This window comes from Adiantum capillus-veneris, chromosome 13 (assembly GCF_014529385.1).
Source record: "Adiantum capillus-veneris isolate H3 chromosome 13, ASM1452938v2, whole genome shotgun sequence".
Lineage (NCBI taxonomy): Eukaryota > Viridiplantae > Streptophyta > Polypodiopsida > Polypodiales > Pteridaceae > Adiantum > Adiantum capillus-veneris.
The window spans coordinates 72,211,441-72,231,994 of NC_140943.1; the positions used below are offsets into that span (position 1 = coordinate 72,211,441).

At 43.7% G+C, this 20,554-nt stretch overlaps 1 protein-coding gene across 1 annotated transcript in view; it reads right to left on the minus strand.

Moving 5' to 3' along the window:
• The window catches only part of LOC147444236 (FKBP-like peptidyl-prolyl cis-trans isomerase family protein), a 98,480-nt gene extending 91,795 nt beyond the window's left edge, over window positions 1–6,685 (minus strand). The window contains exon 1 of the mRNA XM_086526928.1: window positions 6,326–6,685. Coding sequence (XP_086383054.1) covers window positions 6,326–6,590 — 265 coding nt within the window. The 5' untranslated portion in view covers window positions 6,591–6,685. The remainder of the gene's footprint in view (window positions 1–6,325) is intronic.
• Window positions 6,686–20,554: the final 13,869 nt, after the last annotated feature.

The window sequence follows — 20,554 nt, forward strand, 5'->3', positions numbered from 1 at the left end:
TTGCTGAGTCCAAGGCCTCTGTCCCCCTAGCGGCGAGGAACAAAGCGGACCCTGAAGCAGGCTGCCTCGTGGTTTGCTGCGGAATCGCGAGAAAGCGAGTGACCCGTAATCGAAGAAATCCCAGCGACGTCGGAGGTCAATGCTCGTTAGACCCGAGGGATAGCTGCAAGGGAAGATGTCTGAATCTGCAGAGGGGGCCGCAAGAAAGGCTGACCCTCTCTCGCTAGGCGACTCGTGGCAAAAGCGCTGCCAAGAGATCTCCTAGCCGCCGGCGAGGGACCAATCTCCTGAGTCGACTGTGGTACTGAAGCAGGAGGAGGGGGAGAAGGAGCGGGGGGGGGGGGGAAGGAGAAGAGAAACGGAGTGGGGCGACAGAGGCAGGGGGGCGAGGTGGGGAGTGGACGGGAGCAGAAGACGGGGGGGGGGGGGATGAGGAGGAGGAGGGAAACTCTGAAGGGGGGGGCGGCTGGCGAGGGTGAAGCGGAGGTGGATGCTGGTGTAGGGGGCTCCTCCTGCTCAAGAGGACCAAAGCGGTTCCCCGTGGGAACCACTGCTGCTGAGTAGGCACCTGAGGGCCACTCTGAGTGCCAGGCTGTCGCTGTGGCCCCTGGCGTCGACGGCCACGGGCCTGCTGCCACCCCTCCTCCGCTGGAGCCCCAGGCTCAGAGGGTGGCTCTGAATCTGTGCGCTGTGCGTTGGCTGTGGCTGCGGCCAGCCTTGGCAGGCTGGGGTTGAGGCTGAGGTGCAGGTCGTGGCCTCCTCCGTGGACAGGCCTTCGCTAGGTGGCCCATCTGTCTGCAAATGAAGCACTGGTTCGGGAGACCCGAGTACTCCACACTGTCTAAACCAACCCCACTCACCCGAGGCAGAAGGATGACCTTCGGGAGGTGTGGGTATCTCTGACCAAACTCGAACTGAAGGGATGCCAGCCGCCTTGCGAGCTACTGATGCTGCCGTACGAGGTGTCTCCAGGAATGTCCCGATGGCGGAACCGATCCTGGAGAGAAGTGGATGGTACTCCTTCCATAAACCCGGAAAGCAGACTGAGATGGGGATGTCTGCCTCCTCTACTAGCACATCCGAAGTCGGGTCAAAACCATGTCGCCACTGTTGAAAGTGGGCGTGTGATGCTCGGATGGCCAGTGGACTCATAGCTATGACCTTGGAGGCCATCTCGGAAGTCTCGAACTCGATCTGGTAGTACCCCCGTCCGAGAATCTGGACATCCAGGATCTTGCCCACCTCTGCGAGAAGGCGGGCCTGGAGAAGGTCTCGCAGCTCTCCTCTGCTAGGTCGGGTGCCGAGAACCTTGCAGATGACCGAAGTCGCCTGCAAGCGCTCTACTTCTGCGGCAAGGCTCGCTTGCTCTGTCGGCGAAAGAGCAAGTCGAATGGTGGGCTCAGCAGGGTCGGGCAAGGGGGCTTCAGGCGAGTCCCTCAGTGGCGAAGCTGGAGCCTCCATCTGTGTCTACTGCTGTGGCGTAAGAACGAGGATGGCGGGCGGAATCTGCAACTTGACACGCTAGGCACTGCCCAAAAACGGAGTCAATGCTGAGAGTACCGATGTGCAGGATGTAACAGTGAGGAGAAAAAAGCAGGCGGGTCGGGTGGGGGGGGGGGGGGGGGGGGGGGGGGGGGGGGCTAAGGGGGGGGGGGGACGCTCGCGGTACTGGATGCGACGTGGAGACGGCAACTGCGGATTCGGCGCGAGCAGCATCGGGCGGGGCAATCGGGCGGGGCGGTGCAACAGGGGGGGTCGGCAGCGGATGGATGGCAGCGGCGGCAGTGGCGGGGGTGGGGGTGGGGCTGCAGCAGCGGCAGTGCGCGAACTGCCACAGCTGGGGAGGGGCAGCGCGGCGGACACGCAGGGCAGCAAAGGGGCAGCGGAGGGCTGGCGGGCAGCGACGGGGGGGGGGGGGGGGGGGGGGGGGCAGCGCAGCGGGGGTTACAGCAGCAGCGAGCGTTCTTTGCAAGAAGCCAAGCTGAATTTTTTACTTGGAGACTTTAACCAAGGCTCCTCGATGTCTACCTTCCGGTGTCTTTCTTCATGCTGATTCCCTTGGAGGACCAATGCGGAGCGATATACAATTGGACTGCTATCATCTTTACAGGAGTATTGTCTCTCTAAATAAAGTATCAACAATGCAAGAACTTGTGGACTATGTTGTAGCTGGATACAGGCTTATGAAAGGAAAGTTGGAGTTTACAATGGAAGAAACTCTTGCAAACATCAGAATTCTCGGCCACAATGAACTAACTTCCAAGAATCTCGTGAAAATAAATCACAAAGGCCTCGTTTGACACAGCGTCAACAAACACCCTATTACAAGAAGGCGATGCTTGAATGTTTTTAGATAGGGCATAATTACATTTACAAAACACTCTTAGAGCAACCTTCTGCTTCGAGAGCAGGTAGAATCGCAGGACCACCTCCAACTAAGCGAGCTAGACCTACAATTGGATTTGTAGTGGACTTTATGGCATTAATCTCGAAGTTCTAATGGAATTATGCAAAGCTTTATGTAAAAAATCGACGGCTTGAAAGCCCTTTTTTCTTTGACACGGGAGCCACTTATAATTTCTTCCTCAAACAGATGGACTTTGACTGATTCACAAGCTGGAGAACTTGAAGCCGAATTAGCCATGGGGGAAATCAAATGTTGGTACCTCTCATTGGTGCTCTCCCAATCACCATCCAAGGATACCATGGAAATGCAGAGAATGATGCGACACTCCAGATCTGGGGCCGTACAATCACTTTGATGCAGAAAGGACAACCCAATCGTTTTTAAAGTTCAATTGTCCGAACAAAACCTTGAATGAATTTTCTATTTAGATACTTTTTGATCTTCGTTTGTGAAATATACTGTTTGGAATTTGTTTGAAATGGATGTTATCTGTTTTTAAAATTGTTTGGTGGCCAATTTGAGTTTGTTTGATTCTGGTTTGATGCTAGTTTCAATGGTTTGAAATTTATTCCAGGAGGAGTATTGAGCAAAAACTTGGTGCTTGAAAATGGCTGAATATCTTCGTCTCGGGCTTTCCTAGGAGGAGCGTTCATGTTTGTTGTAAACCTTGAACGATGCATACTGGGTGTCTGAGGAGCGTTTAGTTGTATGTTGGGACCCTCCAAGCGATGCAAGGTGCGGTCTGGGGTAGTTGTTTGGTTGTATCAGTGCTCTAAGCTCATGGCATGGACCTTTTTTAGGTTATTGGCGAGGGGAATGAGGAGGTAGTAGTCGAGTATACCTAAGACCGTCTATTTGGGAGGAGTGTTCAAACACCCACACACACATGAGCATACATCAACACATAATTCAGCGTACTGAGTTTCTGTCATGACTCCAGAGATCAAGGACAGACTCAGCCATAATGAAGCCTAGCACTAAAAGAAACATCAAATCGGAAAAATTAGCACAAAAAATGAGGTAGTTGATAGGGCATACGCACCACAAAGATAGAAAGAATTAGCACAACATCAACTGGTCGTAACTCGGACGAAAACTTCACAATGTGAAGTCTGCATGTCCACTATACGACTAAAACATATACCTAGATGAATCCAAGATAAGCCTAGATTCACCTATTAAGGAAAGTGCAAGGTATAGACCCATGGTAGTCACCCACTAGACAATATAACCATCAACTCATCATGCGTAGCATTGACTAAATACCACGACATCCCCACTAACGTCGTCAGTGCCCAATAGTGGGTGTAGAACTAGGTACTAACATATGCTCCCAAACACAACACACGCCACACCCACACACACATGAGCATACATCAACACATAATTCACCATACTGAGTTTCTGTCATGACTCCGGAGATCAAGGGTAGACTCAGCCATAACGAAGCCTAGCACTAAAAGAAACATTAAATCGGAAAAATTAGCACAAAAAATGAGGTACTTGATAGGGCATACGCACCACAAAGATAGAAAGAATTAGCACAACATCAACTGGTCGTAACTCGGACGAAAACTTCACAATGTGAAGTCTGCATGTCCGCTAGACGACTAAAACATATACCTAGATGAATCCAAGATAAGCCTAGATTCACCTATTAAGGAAAGTGCAAGGTATAGACCCATGGTAGTCACCCACAAGACAATATAACCATCAGCTCATCATGCGTAGCATTGACTAAATACCACGACATCCCCACTAACGTCGTCAGTGCCCAATAGTGGGTGTAGAACTAGGTACTAACATATGCTCCCAAACACAACACACGCCACACCCACACACACATGAGCATACATCAACACATAATTCAGCTGTCATGACTCCGGAGATCAAGGGCAGACTCAGCCATAATGAAGCCTAGCACTAAAAGAAACATTAAATCGGAAAAATTAGCACAAAAAATCAGGTAGTTGATAGGGCATACGCACCACAAAGATAGAAAGAATTAGCACAACATCAACTGGTTTAGGGTTTAGGGTTTGCCCACGTAGCTTAAGCCTTTGACCTCCCAAATATAGCACACTATGATATATCCTGAGGCTCCACACACGCACACTTATTTTTTTGAAAACAAGGTTAGAAGGCTAATAATTTATTGAGACTCTAACACACGGATTTTGGACACATAATTCAAGAGCAAAACCTCGATCGATTTTTGCACTTAGGGGTTCTATGAAACGCCCTCGAGAAGTGCTCTGCACACACACACAAGTTTCAATAGCCAAGGGTGAATCTGATGAGAGAAATTTTACATAGGGTGAAAACAAGAACAAAAAACGTAAAAATGGATACATATCTTCTTTCTAATCAAGCGAACCTAGCCATGGAGGCTAGTGGCCTCTTGGGTGTGCCAAGGACATGCCCACACATAGCTAGGGTTTAATTAGCGAGAGGTGCAACTAGTTATGTAAATGCCAATGGATCGTAATAATAATTAAGAAATCCTAATTAATCTAATGGAAATACTAATCATTAACACACTAATACATAACGACAAACCTAGCTAGCATAACCTAAAGCTCTGATACCACTTGATAGGAATGCATCGTACTAGCTATGGTGGATGAGAGAAAAACATCGTGCATACAAGTGAGTGTGTGTTGGCTAGATTATCACTCAAGCGAATTAGGTTCCAAGATCAATTAACTTGGACTCATAAACACGACCTTGAGTTGTTGCTAAGCCATCACAAGCTCACTATAAACAAGGGAGATGTAATGCAAAATAGACTCGTTCATGAAACGAGCTTTGGGTAGCTCTACAACCTTGCACCACTGCATGTGGGATAATTCCTTCTCTTCACTCCCTGACTCATATTCTAGGACAAAGCTCACACTTAACACAAGTCGCATCGATGCTTTGTCGGCTGCCTTCGTATGCCATGCTAGAGACTTTTCCAAAGCCTCTCGAACCTAAGCCAAAGCAATGTCCAGATCACACATGTACTGATCCGCTTCAAAAATATATATTCTTGGTACTTAGAAATGGTGGTACCTTCTTAGCACCTTTGATTGCCTCAAATGGCACCTTCCCCATCGATGAATGGACTGTGTTGAAGTAGGCAAATTCCACCAAGGGCAAACACTTTTCCCATTGAGTCTTTTGATCCCAAATATAAGTCTTCAACAAATCCAAAACCATTGGATTGGCTATCTGAGACTACCCGTCTGTCCATAGATGGAACGAGGACGAGAATTACAACCGCGTGCCAATGTTCTCCCACATTGCCCTTCAAAACAAACTAGTAAATCAGGGATCTCTATCCGAGACAATGGAGTCAGGCATGCCATGCAATTGACAAATTTGTGAGACAAACAGTTTCGCCAAATGATCCGGCTTAACTATCTTCTTTACCGGAATAAAGTGAGCCTGTTTACTAAATTCTGTCAATAACTGTCCAAATGCCATCATGCCCACTCTGGGCCTTGGGAAGATCAAAAAAAAAAAACTCCATGGCAATGCTTTCCTAGGGACGGGAGGGTATGGGTAAAGGCTGTAGGAGTCATGGTGCCTTATGCCTGTCAAACCTGACCTCAGTGAATGTTTGGCCACTATTGATACTTATGAGCACACTATGGCAAATGCAAAGCTCTTGAATAGGCAAAAGCTGTGCCTGTAAACTATAACACTAATGAACACACTACCACAAATTCAAAGCCCTTGAATATGCAAAAGCTCTCTGTAAATCCTGGTTGGCATGTTGCTAACACATCATCCTTGAAAAGTCAAATCATTTGAAGAACAGATTACTCAAGTTTCACCATCTCCATACTTTGTTTACAAGGAACAGGATCTACATCAAAGAAAATTGAGTGGACCTGAAAGTGATTAAGAATGAAAGGGACAAAGAATACATACTACTTGTCTGGTAATCATCAAGGGGGATTTCCTTCTTGTTCCTGCGGTCGCGTGCCTGTGCAGGCAGAGTAGACACTACAATGGAGGCAGCCAGGGCAACACTCCAGAACCTTCTGGAACAACTAACCTGCGAATGATGTTTTTCTGAGGAAAGCTCGGCCCTTGATGGCAAAAGCACGGGTGCAGTCGACGGACATGGCCCAGCGACATCACCCGAACATGCTGAGAGCTTGCGGAATGGCAATGTGGCTAATAAGCTCGCCATGCTGCCTCGTTAAAGAAATCAAAAAACTAGCCTCATATATCCATATCCAAAAATGCCTCTGAGTACAACGCAGCTGAAGAAGACTTAAGAACGACACACTATCTCGCAAGGGGAGCTTCAAATGGGATCTACGATCGAGGTGATTCGGACCGCAAGATGCACATTTGTAAATTCGGGGAGAAAAATAAATTCGGGTAGGCTTGTAAATTTGGGGCAGTCCACACCCCACGTCTTGAACCTACAACCTCCCCACGACTAGCCATGTGCACTAACCACTACGCCCGCATGCGTTTGTTGAAATATAGGGGATTCGAGTATATCATATTGTAAATGTGGGCCGATTAATAAATTCGAGGTAAATTTGTAAATTCGGACAGACTAGTAAATTCGGGGGGATTGTCAAATCTAACGGTCCACAATTGGCGCGCCCCGCATTTTCCTCCTCCACCATTGATCCCATTTGACCACGCTCGTGTAATATAGTGGTAATTGGGATGACGCGAGCCTAGTTCAATTTTTTGTTTTTGGAGTCGGGTAAGGCACGCCCGGTCGCTCTCCTCATACACCATAAAAGTGAACAAGAAGAACGACCAGGACTATGCACCCAGAAACCGAAGGCATACGATTTTGTCACCGATACCACCCACAACCCATGGGTATCTATGTAATACCATTGGCTCAATAAGGAAGTAAAAAGTTCCAAAGTCATAAAAATGATGGGCACCGCCACCCGTGCAATGCTTACGATCACTTTTCATGATTGCACATGGGCAAACGGTGTGAGTACATGATTGTACACACAAAGGGGCTAATGAGCTAACCAAGAGTAGTTTGTTGTTTCATTGAAGTAAAGCGATAACTCTTTTTCTATGCTTTTATCTTCCTAGTGTGGATTGGAAGGAGAACTAGAAAAAAGTAGAAGGATGTTACCACATATGTGGTAGTGATGTGTGTGAACACACTTGGGCACTTTTTTCCTCACTAGGAGATTCTTTCCCCCGTGCATTGTATCTACGCTGATCACTCTAGGATTAACTTATCTTTTTATTTGCACTCTAAGCAATACACTCTATGTTGTTTGCCTTGAGCTTCTTCATCTTCTCCAAGTTGTGTGTGCATCCTTGCAACCCTAATTTCAACAATTGATATCAGAGCAAGTTGTGTCCTCCTTGGCATAGTCACCAGCATCGCCAGCACCCCTGCTCACTTTCTCTGAAATGAGTGAGCTTTGGTGAGTGTCAGCAGGTCGAGCAATACTTCAGGTGCACTTGTAAAGCTCGATATACTTAGAATTTTGATTCGGGCTCATTTCGGCCTCCGTTTTCACTACAGGCAGTACTGTGTAGGCAATTTTGTCCTTTTGTGCAAATTTTTTGTCGATGCATTTTTTGTAAAACAGGTGTGTTACAATTCTCTTCAGGTTGTGTTGCACATAGCGCATGTTAGTCCTACTTCATTTTTTTCTCTTTCGGAGCAGTTTTCACATTAGGTGCAATCACTCACCATGGCTGACAACAACACAGATGTTTTCAAGATGTTTGCTATTGAGAACAAGTTGAAAAGGGATAACTATCCAATGTGGGCTTACATGATGACACATGTTCTTGTTTGAAAGGACTAACATGTGTTGCACATAGCACATGATAGTCCTACTTCGTTTTTCCTCTTTCGGAGTACTTTTCACATCAGGTGCAATCACTCGCCATGGCTAACAACAACATTGATGTTTTCAAGATATTTGCTATTGAGGACAAGTTGGTATCTGGGTTGCATGATTCGTTATTCGGCATTCGTTTTTATTCGTGAATAATGGTCGATTAATACGTTCTAAAGATTTATTCGCGCGTATTATTCGTTGCCACGTCAGCTTTATTCGAAATAATGTTTTATTGCTTACATATCAATCGAAAGCCTATCGATTGATACATTATCAATTGATAGGCTTTCGATCTATATATATATATATATATATATATGTGTGCTTTCGATCGATAATATATAGTGATCGATATGGTTTCGATCGATATTGCAATAGTATATAAAGCCCAAATTTGCGTGTTTTAGCTACAAATCCCTTCACCAAAGTATCAGATTACCCCCGACACAGAATGGTTGAGTTGTCAACTTAAAAAATCTTTTGATTTTTTAAGAAAATAAAATGTTATTAAATGTTTTTATATTAAAAATAAAATAAATGGATAGATTTGAATTACCTATAAATATAAACAATAGAAGTTATTCTTTAACTCTATTGTTTTAGTATAAATAAAGTATTCTAAGCACAAGAGGCTATACTTTTCACTTTACTTGTTTTAGAATAGATCGATAAATAATTATAAGCATTAGAGGCTTTTTTTTAGCTATAGTGCGAATGTATAATTGTATAATTCTAAACATTAGAGGCTATACTCTTAGCTCTATTTGTTTTAGAATAGATACTAAAAGTGATATTTGATGGTTAAAATCTATCATAGCTATAATATGTGCATAGATGTAGTATTAGTTTATACATTTTGGAACATATACACATACATGTAGGGTCTTTTGGTTGTCATGAACAAATGTTCTTACCTCCATATAGACATAGAATAGGTCCACTTAGTGCCTCTTGGTTGTTATGAGATGATTCTCTTACTTCCAAGTGAGGTTTAAGGTATGAAGTAGGATTCACTTGGTTGTTATCGAGATTATGCTCTTACCTCTGAGTGAATATGGTGGATTACCTATAGAATTCACTAGGTTGTGATCGAGCGAAAGCTCTTACCTCTTAGTGAATATTAGTCATGCATAGTACTTAGGAGTCACATGGATGTTATCGAGCTCGTGCTCTTACCTCTATGTTGATATAGAAATTAGAGACCTCATATATTTTAGGGTCGATTGGTTGTGTTTGAGCAGTAGCTCCTACCTCCAAGAGACATAGATAGTGGAATATGAGATGACTCCATTGCTCATCTAGGTTGTCTTGAGCAAACGCTCTTTACCTCCTAGTAGTCAGGAATGGCATATCCATTGGTGATCTTCTATAAAATATTATCTTAACATTATTCATTCATCATTTTAATTTAGCAAATCATATCTATAACCTTTTATCTTTCTCATTGCGCAATTATGGTGAAAATTTATAATCATAGTGTATCTATTGATTGTAGGATATATCTTGTTGAAGTCAGAAAGCATGGTGCGAGGAAAAGAGTAGTCGTATGTGGAGGAAAAATGTTGGAATTAGGGTTGCAAAGGAACGCACACAGCTTGGAGAAGACAAAGGAAGCTCAAGGCACACAATAGAGAGTGTGTTACGTAGTGTGCAATGGAAAGATAGATAGCCCTAGAGTGATGGGCGTATATACATTGCTCGGGGAAAAAAACCTCCTAAAGAGGGAAAAAATGCCCCGACGGTCCTAGTGTGTTCACACACATCACTACCACATGTATATGGTAACAAATCCCCCCTGGAGTGATGCGGTGAACGAGATCTAGCACATGAGTAAAGGGAAGTGCCATGCCTTGAGGACATGATCAGTCCACAAAGGGGAGTAAGCCCAAAGCTTTGCGGAAAGCTTCAAGCTTCTCACGAGACAATGCCTTTGTGAAAAGATTTGCAAGGTTGTCCTGTGTTGGCACATAAGCCAAGCTGATCTCTCCTGCTGAGAGCCTCTCCCTGACATAGTGGTAATGCACCTCAATGTGCTTTGTGCGAGCATGAAAAACTGGGTTCCTCGCAACTGCCAATGTGCTCTGACTGTTAGTGTAGATAGTGTTGGCAGTGTCTTGTCCAACACCAAAATTAGATATAAGGCTTCTAAGCCATACACACTCAATCGTAGCTGTGAAGACTGCCTTGTACTCAGCCTCACAACTCAAAGTGGCCACAGTAGGTTGCTTCTTGCTCAACCATGATATACATAAACTGCCAAGCATGAAACAAAAACCACTTGTGGACACTCGTGTGTCAAAACAACCAACCCAATCTGAGTCCGAAAAAGCATGTAAGTCTGGCGGCAATGATCCCCCCTTGGGATAAAACAAGCCAAGATGTAAAGTGCTACTAAGGTAGCGAAAAATCCTCTGGATAGCCTGTCAATGCTTAGACCCTGGGCTATGCATAAATCTGCTGACATGTGAGACTGCAAACTGAATATCTGGCCTTGTGTTGCATACATAAATGAGGCAGCCAACAATAGTTTGGTAAAGAGTGACATCAGCAGGATCGCCAACATCATGTAGACTCAACTTCAAACCTGTTTCCATGGGAGTGGCAATAGGTTTGCAATCCTCAAGTCCAAACTTACATAGCAATGTCTCTATGTAACTTTTCTGACACAAGGCAATACCACCATCACACTGCTTAAATTGTATACCCAAGTAATGATGCAACAACCCGAAATCTTTCATCTTGAAAGTAGCATTCAAATCAGCCTTAAATTCAGCAATATGTCTCTCATTTGGTCCAGTGATCAACAAATCATCGACATAAAGAACCACAATGAGAAGTACATCACCCTCACGCTTTACATACAATGTGCTTTCTATTGGACTGTTACAAAATCCTCGTTTAACCAAATGAGTGTCAGCTTTCTCATACCAAGCACGAGGAGATTGCTTCAACCCATACAAAGCCTTCTTACATCTGCACACTTTGTCCTCTTGTCCTTTTATGACAAAACCGCGAGGCTGCGTTACATAAACTTCCTCAAATATGTCACCATTCAAGAAAGCAGTAACAATGTCTGATTGATGTACATCCCAACCAAAATGAGTTGCTTATGCACATAGAAAACGCACAGTAGTCATACGACAAGTGGGAGCAAAAGTCTCTTTATAATCTATGCCTTTTTGTTGTGCATAACCCTTTGCAACAAGTCGAGCCTTATGGCGATCGATCTCACCATCCGGCTTGCATTTCAACTTGTAAACCCACTTCGTACCAATGCCCTTTTTGCCAGGAGGCAAATCACATAAAGTCCATGTGTCATTTTCTATAAGTGCATCATATTCTGATTGCATGGCATCCATCCAAATTTCTGAATTTTGTGCTTCATCAAAAGACAGAGGCTCCTCAACATCATGTAAGCTAGACACAGCCAAAGCATAACAATCTGATGCATAAGATGCATGGCGAGAGCCTAAACGAGTACGACTAGACGAGGGTGCATCCAATTTACTGTCACGCAAAGTGTGCACCAACCATTTTGGAATACCTTTAGCCTGCTCATTTTCAGCCCTTTCCTCATCAAGTACATCATGTACATATGCATTAGTAATAGACTGATCTGTAACATCTTCAGAAACCCCCATAGGTTGTACATTTGCCTCATTGGAAATAACATTCGTATTTCCACCACTGAAAAGAGGCAACAAAGTGTCATAAATGTCCCGTGAGCTTACATTACTGTCTCTAGTACATGACAGCAAGGGCTGAACAGAATCTTCCACAAACACTACATCCCGTGAAACCAGAATACGCTTTGTTTACGGATAATATAACCTGTAACCTTTGCTTTCAACACTATTAAAAAAAAAACATTTGACAGCCTTATCATCCAATTTTCTGCGCTGTGTTTGTGGCACCAAAGCATATGCCAAACAACCAAAAACACGCACGTGCTCAATAGAAGGCTTTCTACCATGCCATGCTTCATATGGAGTAATAGACTGCAAAGCTTTTGTAGGACACCTGTTAAGTACATAAGTGGCACACATGATGGCCTCAAGCCAAAAAGAATGCGGCAAAGCTTGACTTTTGACTATACATCATGCCATTTCCGTCAATAACCTGTTTTTCCTCTCAGCAACACCATTTTGCTGAGGTGTATAAGGCACTGTACATTGGTGTTTCATCCCACGACTAGCCAGAAATGCATTAAATTCATGAGACATATACTCCCCCCCCTCGATCGGAACGGAGGGTGCCCATAGTGCATTTCGATACATTTTTAGCCATAGCGAGAAATTGTTTGAAGCACATAAAAACTTTGGACTTCGCTTTAAGTGAAAATACCCATGCATGCCTGGAGTAATCATCAATGAAAGTCACGAAGTACATGTAATTTCCCAAGGACGGAGTTTGCATTGCCCACAAACATCACTATGCACAAGCTGCAACTTGCATGTGGCCCGAACTGAACCATCCTTTGGAAACTTAGAACGCTACATCTTACCTAAAATACAGCCTTCACAAACATGTTTGACAGGTGCTTCAAGAGGCGGCAAAGAAGCAACCATATCAGATTTCTGCAAACGCAGCAAACTGGCAAAATTCAGATGACCAAAACGTGCATGCCAAAGTTTTGCATTTGAAATAGCCCTTGAATTTGCAACAGCATTTGCAAAATTTTGTCCACACTTGTCATACAAAGTGAGCTTATATAACCCACGGCACAAAAGGCCAGATGCAACAATTTCATCACCAAAACTGAGATCATGAACTGTACATCTGTCATCCACAAATTTGACTACAAGTCCAAGTCTAGCAAGTGCAGCTACAGAAAAGAGATTATTCTTATTCCCAAGTACATAAAGTGCATCAACAAGTGTGAAGGAACTGCCATTAGCAGTAGTAAGCACAATCTTTCCAACTCCCTGAACTGGATAAGAGGCAATGTGGGCACAAGTGACAGAATTCCCATGAGGGACATACTCGAGAGAGGTGAACAAGTCACGATGTGAGGTAATGTGCTTTGTAGCACCACTGTCGAAATACCACACATGTGAATCTGCAGAAATTGACAAGCATGCATCATGGACAGTAGGATTGTAAGTGCACTCTACGCTAAAAGCCCATTCTGCATCGACATCAGCATCACAGTCTCCTTTCACGGAAGACTCAACAATGGTTGCATTTGTAGTGGAACCAGCATTTGCAGTGGAACCACCCTCTTTCTTCTTAGCCTCTTTGGCCTTCAACTTAGGACACTGCTTGATCAAGTGATCATTAGCTTTACAATAATGGCAACGCATATTCTTTTTGCCCTTATCACCAGAATTTCCATATGAAGTGTTCCCAACAGGAGCATTAGGAACAAAAGTTTTGCCACTCGTAGCAGAACCATAAGAAGTGGATGCATTGTTGTTACCACCCTTTCTTTGAGAAGAAATAAAAGCCTGTTCAACTGCACGCTGTCTTGAATCTTGCAACAGTAATGTGCATAATGCATCAAACTTGACAACTTCTGGATTGCCTTGGGTCATAAGTCTCCAAGTACTAGTAAAAGTCTGGTAAGAATCTGGTAAGGCATCAAGAACAGTCTGCACAAGGGAACTGTCTGAAATGAATTCACCTGCAGAAATAAGTTGCTCATTGATATCCTTGACACTAGCAAGGAAAGTGTCCATATCATCTTCCTCATGCATAATCTTCGACTCCGGCTCTTTACGCAGCAAAGCAATTTTAGCCTCACTGCGACTTGCATAAAGACCAGCCAAAATATCCCAAGCGTGTTTTGCAGATTTTGCTGAACGGATGTGAGGAACAATGGTGCGCTTCATAGACAATGCAATCAATGCATGAGCCTACGCATCCTTTACATCCCAACGAGCTTGTTCTGCCGTAGGCAAAACAACTCTAATAGCAGCAATCCTTGCAGCAAGACCTGCAACATCCTCAACATCGCCTACATCCTCAGAAACAGGACGTACATCAATGCCCTTCACAATATTCCAGACACCCTTTGACACAAGAACGTGTTGCATCATATAAGCCCACATAGGGTACTTGTCTCCATACAACCCGTCCTCAATAGCAAACATCTTGAAGACATCTGTGTTGTTGTCAGCCATGGTAAATGTTGCACCTGATGTGAAAACTGATCGAAAATAGGAGAAACGGAACGGGAACAACAAGTGCTATATAGCACAAACCATAGAAGACTGTAAGGCACCTGTTATGCAAAAAACGGCACAGACAGAAACTCTGCACAAAATGACGAAATAGAGGCCGAAATGAGACCGAATCAAAAATCTGAGGAACGCTCGCCAAAGCTTACTGAAATCGAAGAAAGTGAGCAGGCGTGTGCTGCAGAAAACGACACCGACAAAAACTCTGCACAAAATGACGAAATAGCCTGTGCAACACTGTCTATAGTGGAAACAGAGGCCGAAATGAGACCGAATCAAAAATCTTAACAGACTAAGCTTTGGCGACCGAATCAAAAATCTAAGCAGACCAAGCTTTGTCGACTTGGGAATGCTTGCCAAAGCTCACTGAAATCGAAGAAAGTGAGCAGGCGTATGCTGGAGTAGCTGGAGACTAAGCCCAGAAGGACGCAACCTGCTCTGATACCAATTGTTGAATTAGGGTTGCAGAGAAACACACACAGCTTGGAGAAGACAAAGGAAGCTCAAGGCACACAATAGAGAGTGTGTTACTTAGCATGCAATGGAAAGATAGATAGCCCTAGAGTGATGGGCGTATATACAATGCTCGAGGGGAAAAACCTCCTAAAGAGGGAAAAATTTCCCCGACAGTCCTAGTGTGTTCACACACATCACTACCACATGTATATGGTAACAAAAAAGAGAGAGGCAAAACACTTTCGTTTCTGGAACACAACTCGCAACGCAACGCAAGAACATTTATTCGGCACTAGCCCCAATGTGAAAGAATGTGGAGCACCGCCTAAAGACATATGGGTCCATTTTGCAGGATATGTAAAGAGATGCAGGCAAGCATGACTTCTTTCTAAGAGACAGAAGGGTATGACAGGTGGGTCATCTGTCAACATAGAAGAAGTGAGTGTAAATCAAGAGGACGTGCGAGCTAACCAAGGACCTTCAATGGGAACAACCTGAACACCTCAAAGTCCTTACACTTTTCCAAATGGTGCCATGGGAGGGATAGATGCAAGTCCTGGGACATCCAGCAGAGCCGGTACGCTTGGGACTCTACGCGCAGCATTCGCTCAATAGGACACGCTTGAATTGCATCTAAAGTGGACACAAGCCTTCATGGCTTGTGGAATTCCATTGAATGCCATAAGAAATCCTATTTTCAAAGATGCCCTAATGTCAACTGCAAAAAAAGGATTCATATATCTTGATTATAATAAAATGCAAACAAAGTATGTGGACAAAGTCAAGAGCAGTACAGAAGCAATTCTCAAGAGAATGGTGCTTGACTTTGTTCCAACGTTTGGCTGCACCATAGCACTGGGCAGATGGACCAGCTATCAAAAAAAACCATCGATTAATGTCATGGTGATTTGTCCCAAAGATGTGATGTTTTTGGAGGCCATTGATACCTCATTGAAAGAGAAGACATCTCTCTACTTGACAAAGGTATATGAGGGAGCTATCGCTTGACTGGGTGGACCGAAGAATGTGACAACTATTGTTATAGATAATGCTTCCAACTACAAAGGAGTGGGTTTAGCCATTATGGAAAAGTACTCAGAAATTACATGGCTTGGATGTGCAGCACATACCCTAAATTTACTCCTAAAGTATATGGGCAGATTATCATTCATAAAACATGTTCTTATTGACACCAATCACATAGTCAAGTTTATACGAGAACATCAGTTTACATATGCTTTATTTCGCTCCAAGTCTTCGAAAAAAGCACTTCAAATTTTCTGTACCACATGATTCGCTACAACATACTATGTTTTGAATAATCTCGTTGAAGTGTGAGTGGCTCTTACAGAAACTATTACAGATCACCGTTGGGAGGCTTGGCTCAGCAAGTATCCAAGCCACTGCGAAGCAGCTCAAAATTGTGTGTCCTTGGTGCAATCTCCTCTCTTTTGGCGGAGCATTGACAAACTTTTTGGGGTTAGTAAGCCCTATGTGGAACTACTAAGGGTTGTCGACAGAGATAAGTTTGTCATTGGTAAGGTTTATTGGATCATGTCTGAGACGCTGCGTCAAACCAAAGAATACAACCACTACAGTGCATGGGAGAGGTCACAGATCCTGCATCTTGTGGAAAAACGATGGGCTCAAATGCACACACCATTGCAAAGATCCAAAGTTTCAGATGAACGGACAAGCTTCCAACAAAGAGGTGATGAGAGACTTTAGAAACGTCTGCTTGCAGTTGTTGCCAGGCGACGATGTCATGGATGCATTCCAATCGAGGGTGGATTATGCCAATAGGGAAGGAACTTTCGGAGATCCCTGGGTTCTTAATAGTGTTAAAAAGTTTTTAGGCTCAGTATGGTGGAAAGAATTGTTGAGTTACAACACGTGGCGAGACCAGGGTGCTTTCGATCGTGGCATCAAGTGGTAGCTGTGAGCGCAATTGGTCTTCTTATGACTTTGTGCACTCAAAACGCAGAAATCGCTTAAGTCCTGCTCGTGCCGCAAACCTTGTGTACGTCTTTTGTAACATGCATCTCATTCATGCACCCACAAAGATAGCCACATGTGCCACCGAAGTACACTTTGGAGTGCTTCAGACTCATGAAACGGTGGCGAAACAGAGATGTAGCGACGATGAGATGGAGTGGGAAGTGGCTACATAATGTTCAGACAATGAAGAGGTTAATGACCTGGTGCCTGTGATAGATGGAGATATGTAAACATCTTTTCATGATAATGTATCTACTCTATCTCACTGTAGCTCACTATTGATCTATATATCTCACTTTTTTGAATTATGAGCAACATGCACACCTTTGGATAATGTATAAGTCTTCTTTGTTAAGTTTAGGGTCAAGTATTGAAGAGAGTTTGCATAATCATAAGTATTGAGGACATGATGTGGCAACCAAATAAAATAACATTCTCAAATCCTGAACAAAATGACATCTACAAACCAAATTCTCAACAAAGTCATCAATTAGTAACTCCAAAACAAATTCATTGCCATAAACATAGAGAGAATACAATGTGTCTCAAAAAAGGACCAGATAATTTGCCATTAAAATTTCCAACTACAATCTACAATATCTTTAAGAAATTGTGATATCCACCGCTTCTTCAAGATCTACGTTCAATGGTGCCTCAAGCAAATCCATTGTTTCTTGAATATCTGCCTCGTGACTTCCTCCTACCTCCTCAGGCAGGGGAGAGAGAGGACCGTACCATGCTTTGTATCTGGCTAGTTTTTCCTCTAAAACAACTACTTCTGCTTCTTTGGTTGACAACTTCTATTGTAGCGAGAGAACACTCTCTCCTTGGCTGGCTAGTGTAGCCCCCTAAGACACAATATTAACAATTTGTTCATGCTCATCTGGTAGGAGCACAACTGGCCTCTTTTGTACAGGTGAATCTGCCTCCCCACGACATGCTTGTGCCCTTTCTTTAGTTCTTCCAAGTCCGACACCAGCGGACGGTCTGTCCAAAGGACGCGCTTCTTCATTATATCTTGCACGAAGACTTGCTGGATGAAGTACATGGCAACTTGATTATTGTTAGGTAGATTGTGCTCCTTTTGGATGAATTGCAAATCTAAGATTTTCAATGGTGTCGTTGCGTAGGCATGACCTAACCTCCTGAACAGTACGTCTTTCACAAAAAAAGAGGGACAACACTTGTGTACATCTTCCAATTTCATTGGTTTGCCCTCCAAACCCTCGGGCTCCACGGCCTCAACAAAGAATAAGGAGAGGTCATGAGCCCCGTAACGCAGACTCTCCTCTCTGAGGATGCGTTGAGACTCCTCGTGGTCGAGATCAACGTCGACATTTGGAGGAGCGTATGGGGCTGCCATTTCCTTTCAAATCACACGACAATAAAGTATTAGGTCGAAACAATAGATATACATTGATTAAAAAATACAATCAATGGTACAATCAATGTTCAACATACACAATTTTAAAATTCACATCTTTCATCACTTTGACAACACCAATGTAATAAAATAGCATGAAATTTCAAGACAATGGACATGAGACAAGACAAAACTTTTTCATTGCAAAGCATAAACACTTTCTCAAATTACAAGGTATGATCTCAATCATTGGATGGCCTCAAGCTTGCATTATCTGGGAGTGTGCGACCAACACGCTTAATGCCTTGTAACATGCTGAGGAGATCATGCGAGGACTTGCACTGGGTGGGATTGGTAGATACACAAGTGTGCGGGACTTCCTGAAAGCGTTTGAGGAAAGTGATATAATTAGTGTCATCATCCTTAGGTAAATATTGAAGGAGTTCTTGAATGAATTTACAAAGGGAGTAGACATCTTGGCTGTGTGTGTAGACTGGAGGATTTGTGGATATACATTCGGGAGCCACCCACCAATATCGCTTGCTCCAGGCTTCCCTTGTCAATGGGAGAAGATCTGGCAACTTTGGAAATGTGTTCTCTGTGGGGAACAAGGTTGCACTACCCCAATCACATACGCCCACATATACTCCAGCCCAATCAAAATGCAGCAAGATATTACTCACATGAACATCATTGTGAGTGATGTTATTTGCGTGCAAAAAGATGAAGGTTCGGAGCAATCCATTAATGATAGTCCATATATTCTGCTTGATGGCTTCAACGGTCCCCTAAGTGCCTTTGAAACCCTTGCTCATGGCCACATTCTTCCCCTCCTTTTGGAGTCTATCTAGCCAGTGGTCGAGGTTACAACCAATTCAGATCTTGAAGATGAGGGCGGGAGCTTGCGTGGCGTGTCTTGCCAATCCTAGAGCAGCAATGATTCCACTATGAGTGATATTCATAATTGTGGCCTCATGTAGCGCTATGCCATTGGCACTCTTTTGGCCATCACCCTTGATTAGCTTGCCGGCGTAAAATTCATCTGTAAAGGTTTCATGATTGACTTTCACCTTCGTGACCATGATGTATCTACCTTCTCCAATGCTTGCCATTTGTGGAAATTCAATGCAAGCCATGCGCATGATGACGAGGTTGCATGGGTCTAAACTTCCCATGTTGGGCGGCATTGGATCATTGCTAGAGATTGGTACTTCCGAAGTGGCAGGAACTTCGGGTACATCCTTGGGCTCTTCTACCCGTGGTCTCTTTCCCTGTTGCTTCATGCTTCTGTAGAGGACCTCTACTTCCTTCATGCGGTCCATGAAGCCAGACTTCCCTTTAATTTGCTTGTCAAGGGTTTCTGGAACTCTGAAAACTTGCCCTATGATTCGACTCACGCCATGGCCCAACTGACCACTTGTAAGGACTTCAATCCTAGCTGAATGTAGAAGGCAAAGACAATCTCAATAGGCAAAAACTGTTTCCTAGAGCCGAAGGATAGATCAGTCAGTAATCACCACGGCAGTTACCACAATAACTGTGAGAGGCTATAAATAGGACCCATTACATTGTAATTGGGTTGGTCTTTTGACTCTTGGGGTCTACATTGTAATTGGGCTACTTGTCTTTTGACTCTTCACTCTTAGTCTCTTGGTTTAGTTTCCCAAGCTAATCTTGAGCTACAATCATTCCACTTGTAATTCTACTTTGTAATCATTACTACAGTAGTCGATTGTGCTTCAGTCAGTACACCATGTACTCGTTCATTATAAACACTTGTAATTCTACTCTGTAATCATTACTACAGTGGTCGATTGTGCTTCAGTCAATACACTATGTACTCATTCATTATAAACATTGAATCTGAATCTGAACCATTTTTCCAGTCATTCAATCTGTTTCTCGTCCCGGTAGAGTATTCCAGCTCAGTCAACTATTCCAGTTCAGTTTCTATGTTCTATTCGAGTTTCACTGAATGAACTGACGACTTACTAGTAGCTGTAAATTCTAACACTTGAATCAGCTATCTAAAGAGATTAGCTCCAATTCCATTTTGGCGATCACGGTGTAGAGGGATAAGCGTTCGAAACTTGAGCCAAGTCAGCGCCAGGCTGTTGGCTGTGGGAAAATTGAGAGCAAAAATTTGTCGCACGGCACAATACAACAGCTTTTAATCACTTGGTAATGCTAACGACGCACAAAACTTGCTCGGAAATCGGTAACATCGACGAATTTGATGCACATTATGAAGAAGTGTCGTCAACGACACCGTTAATTGATACTAATGATGATTTAGGAGCTTAAACTCCCC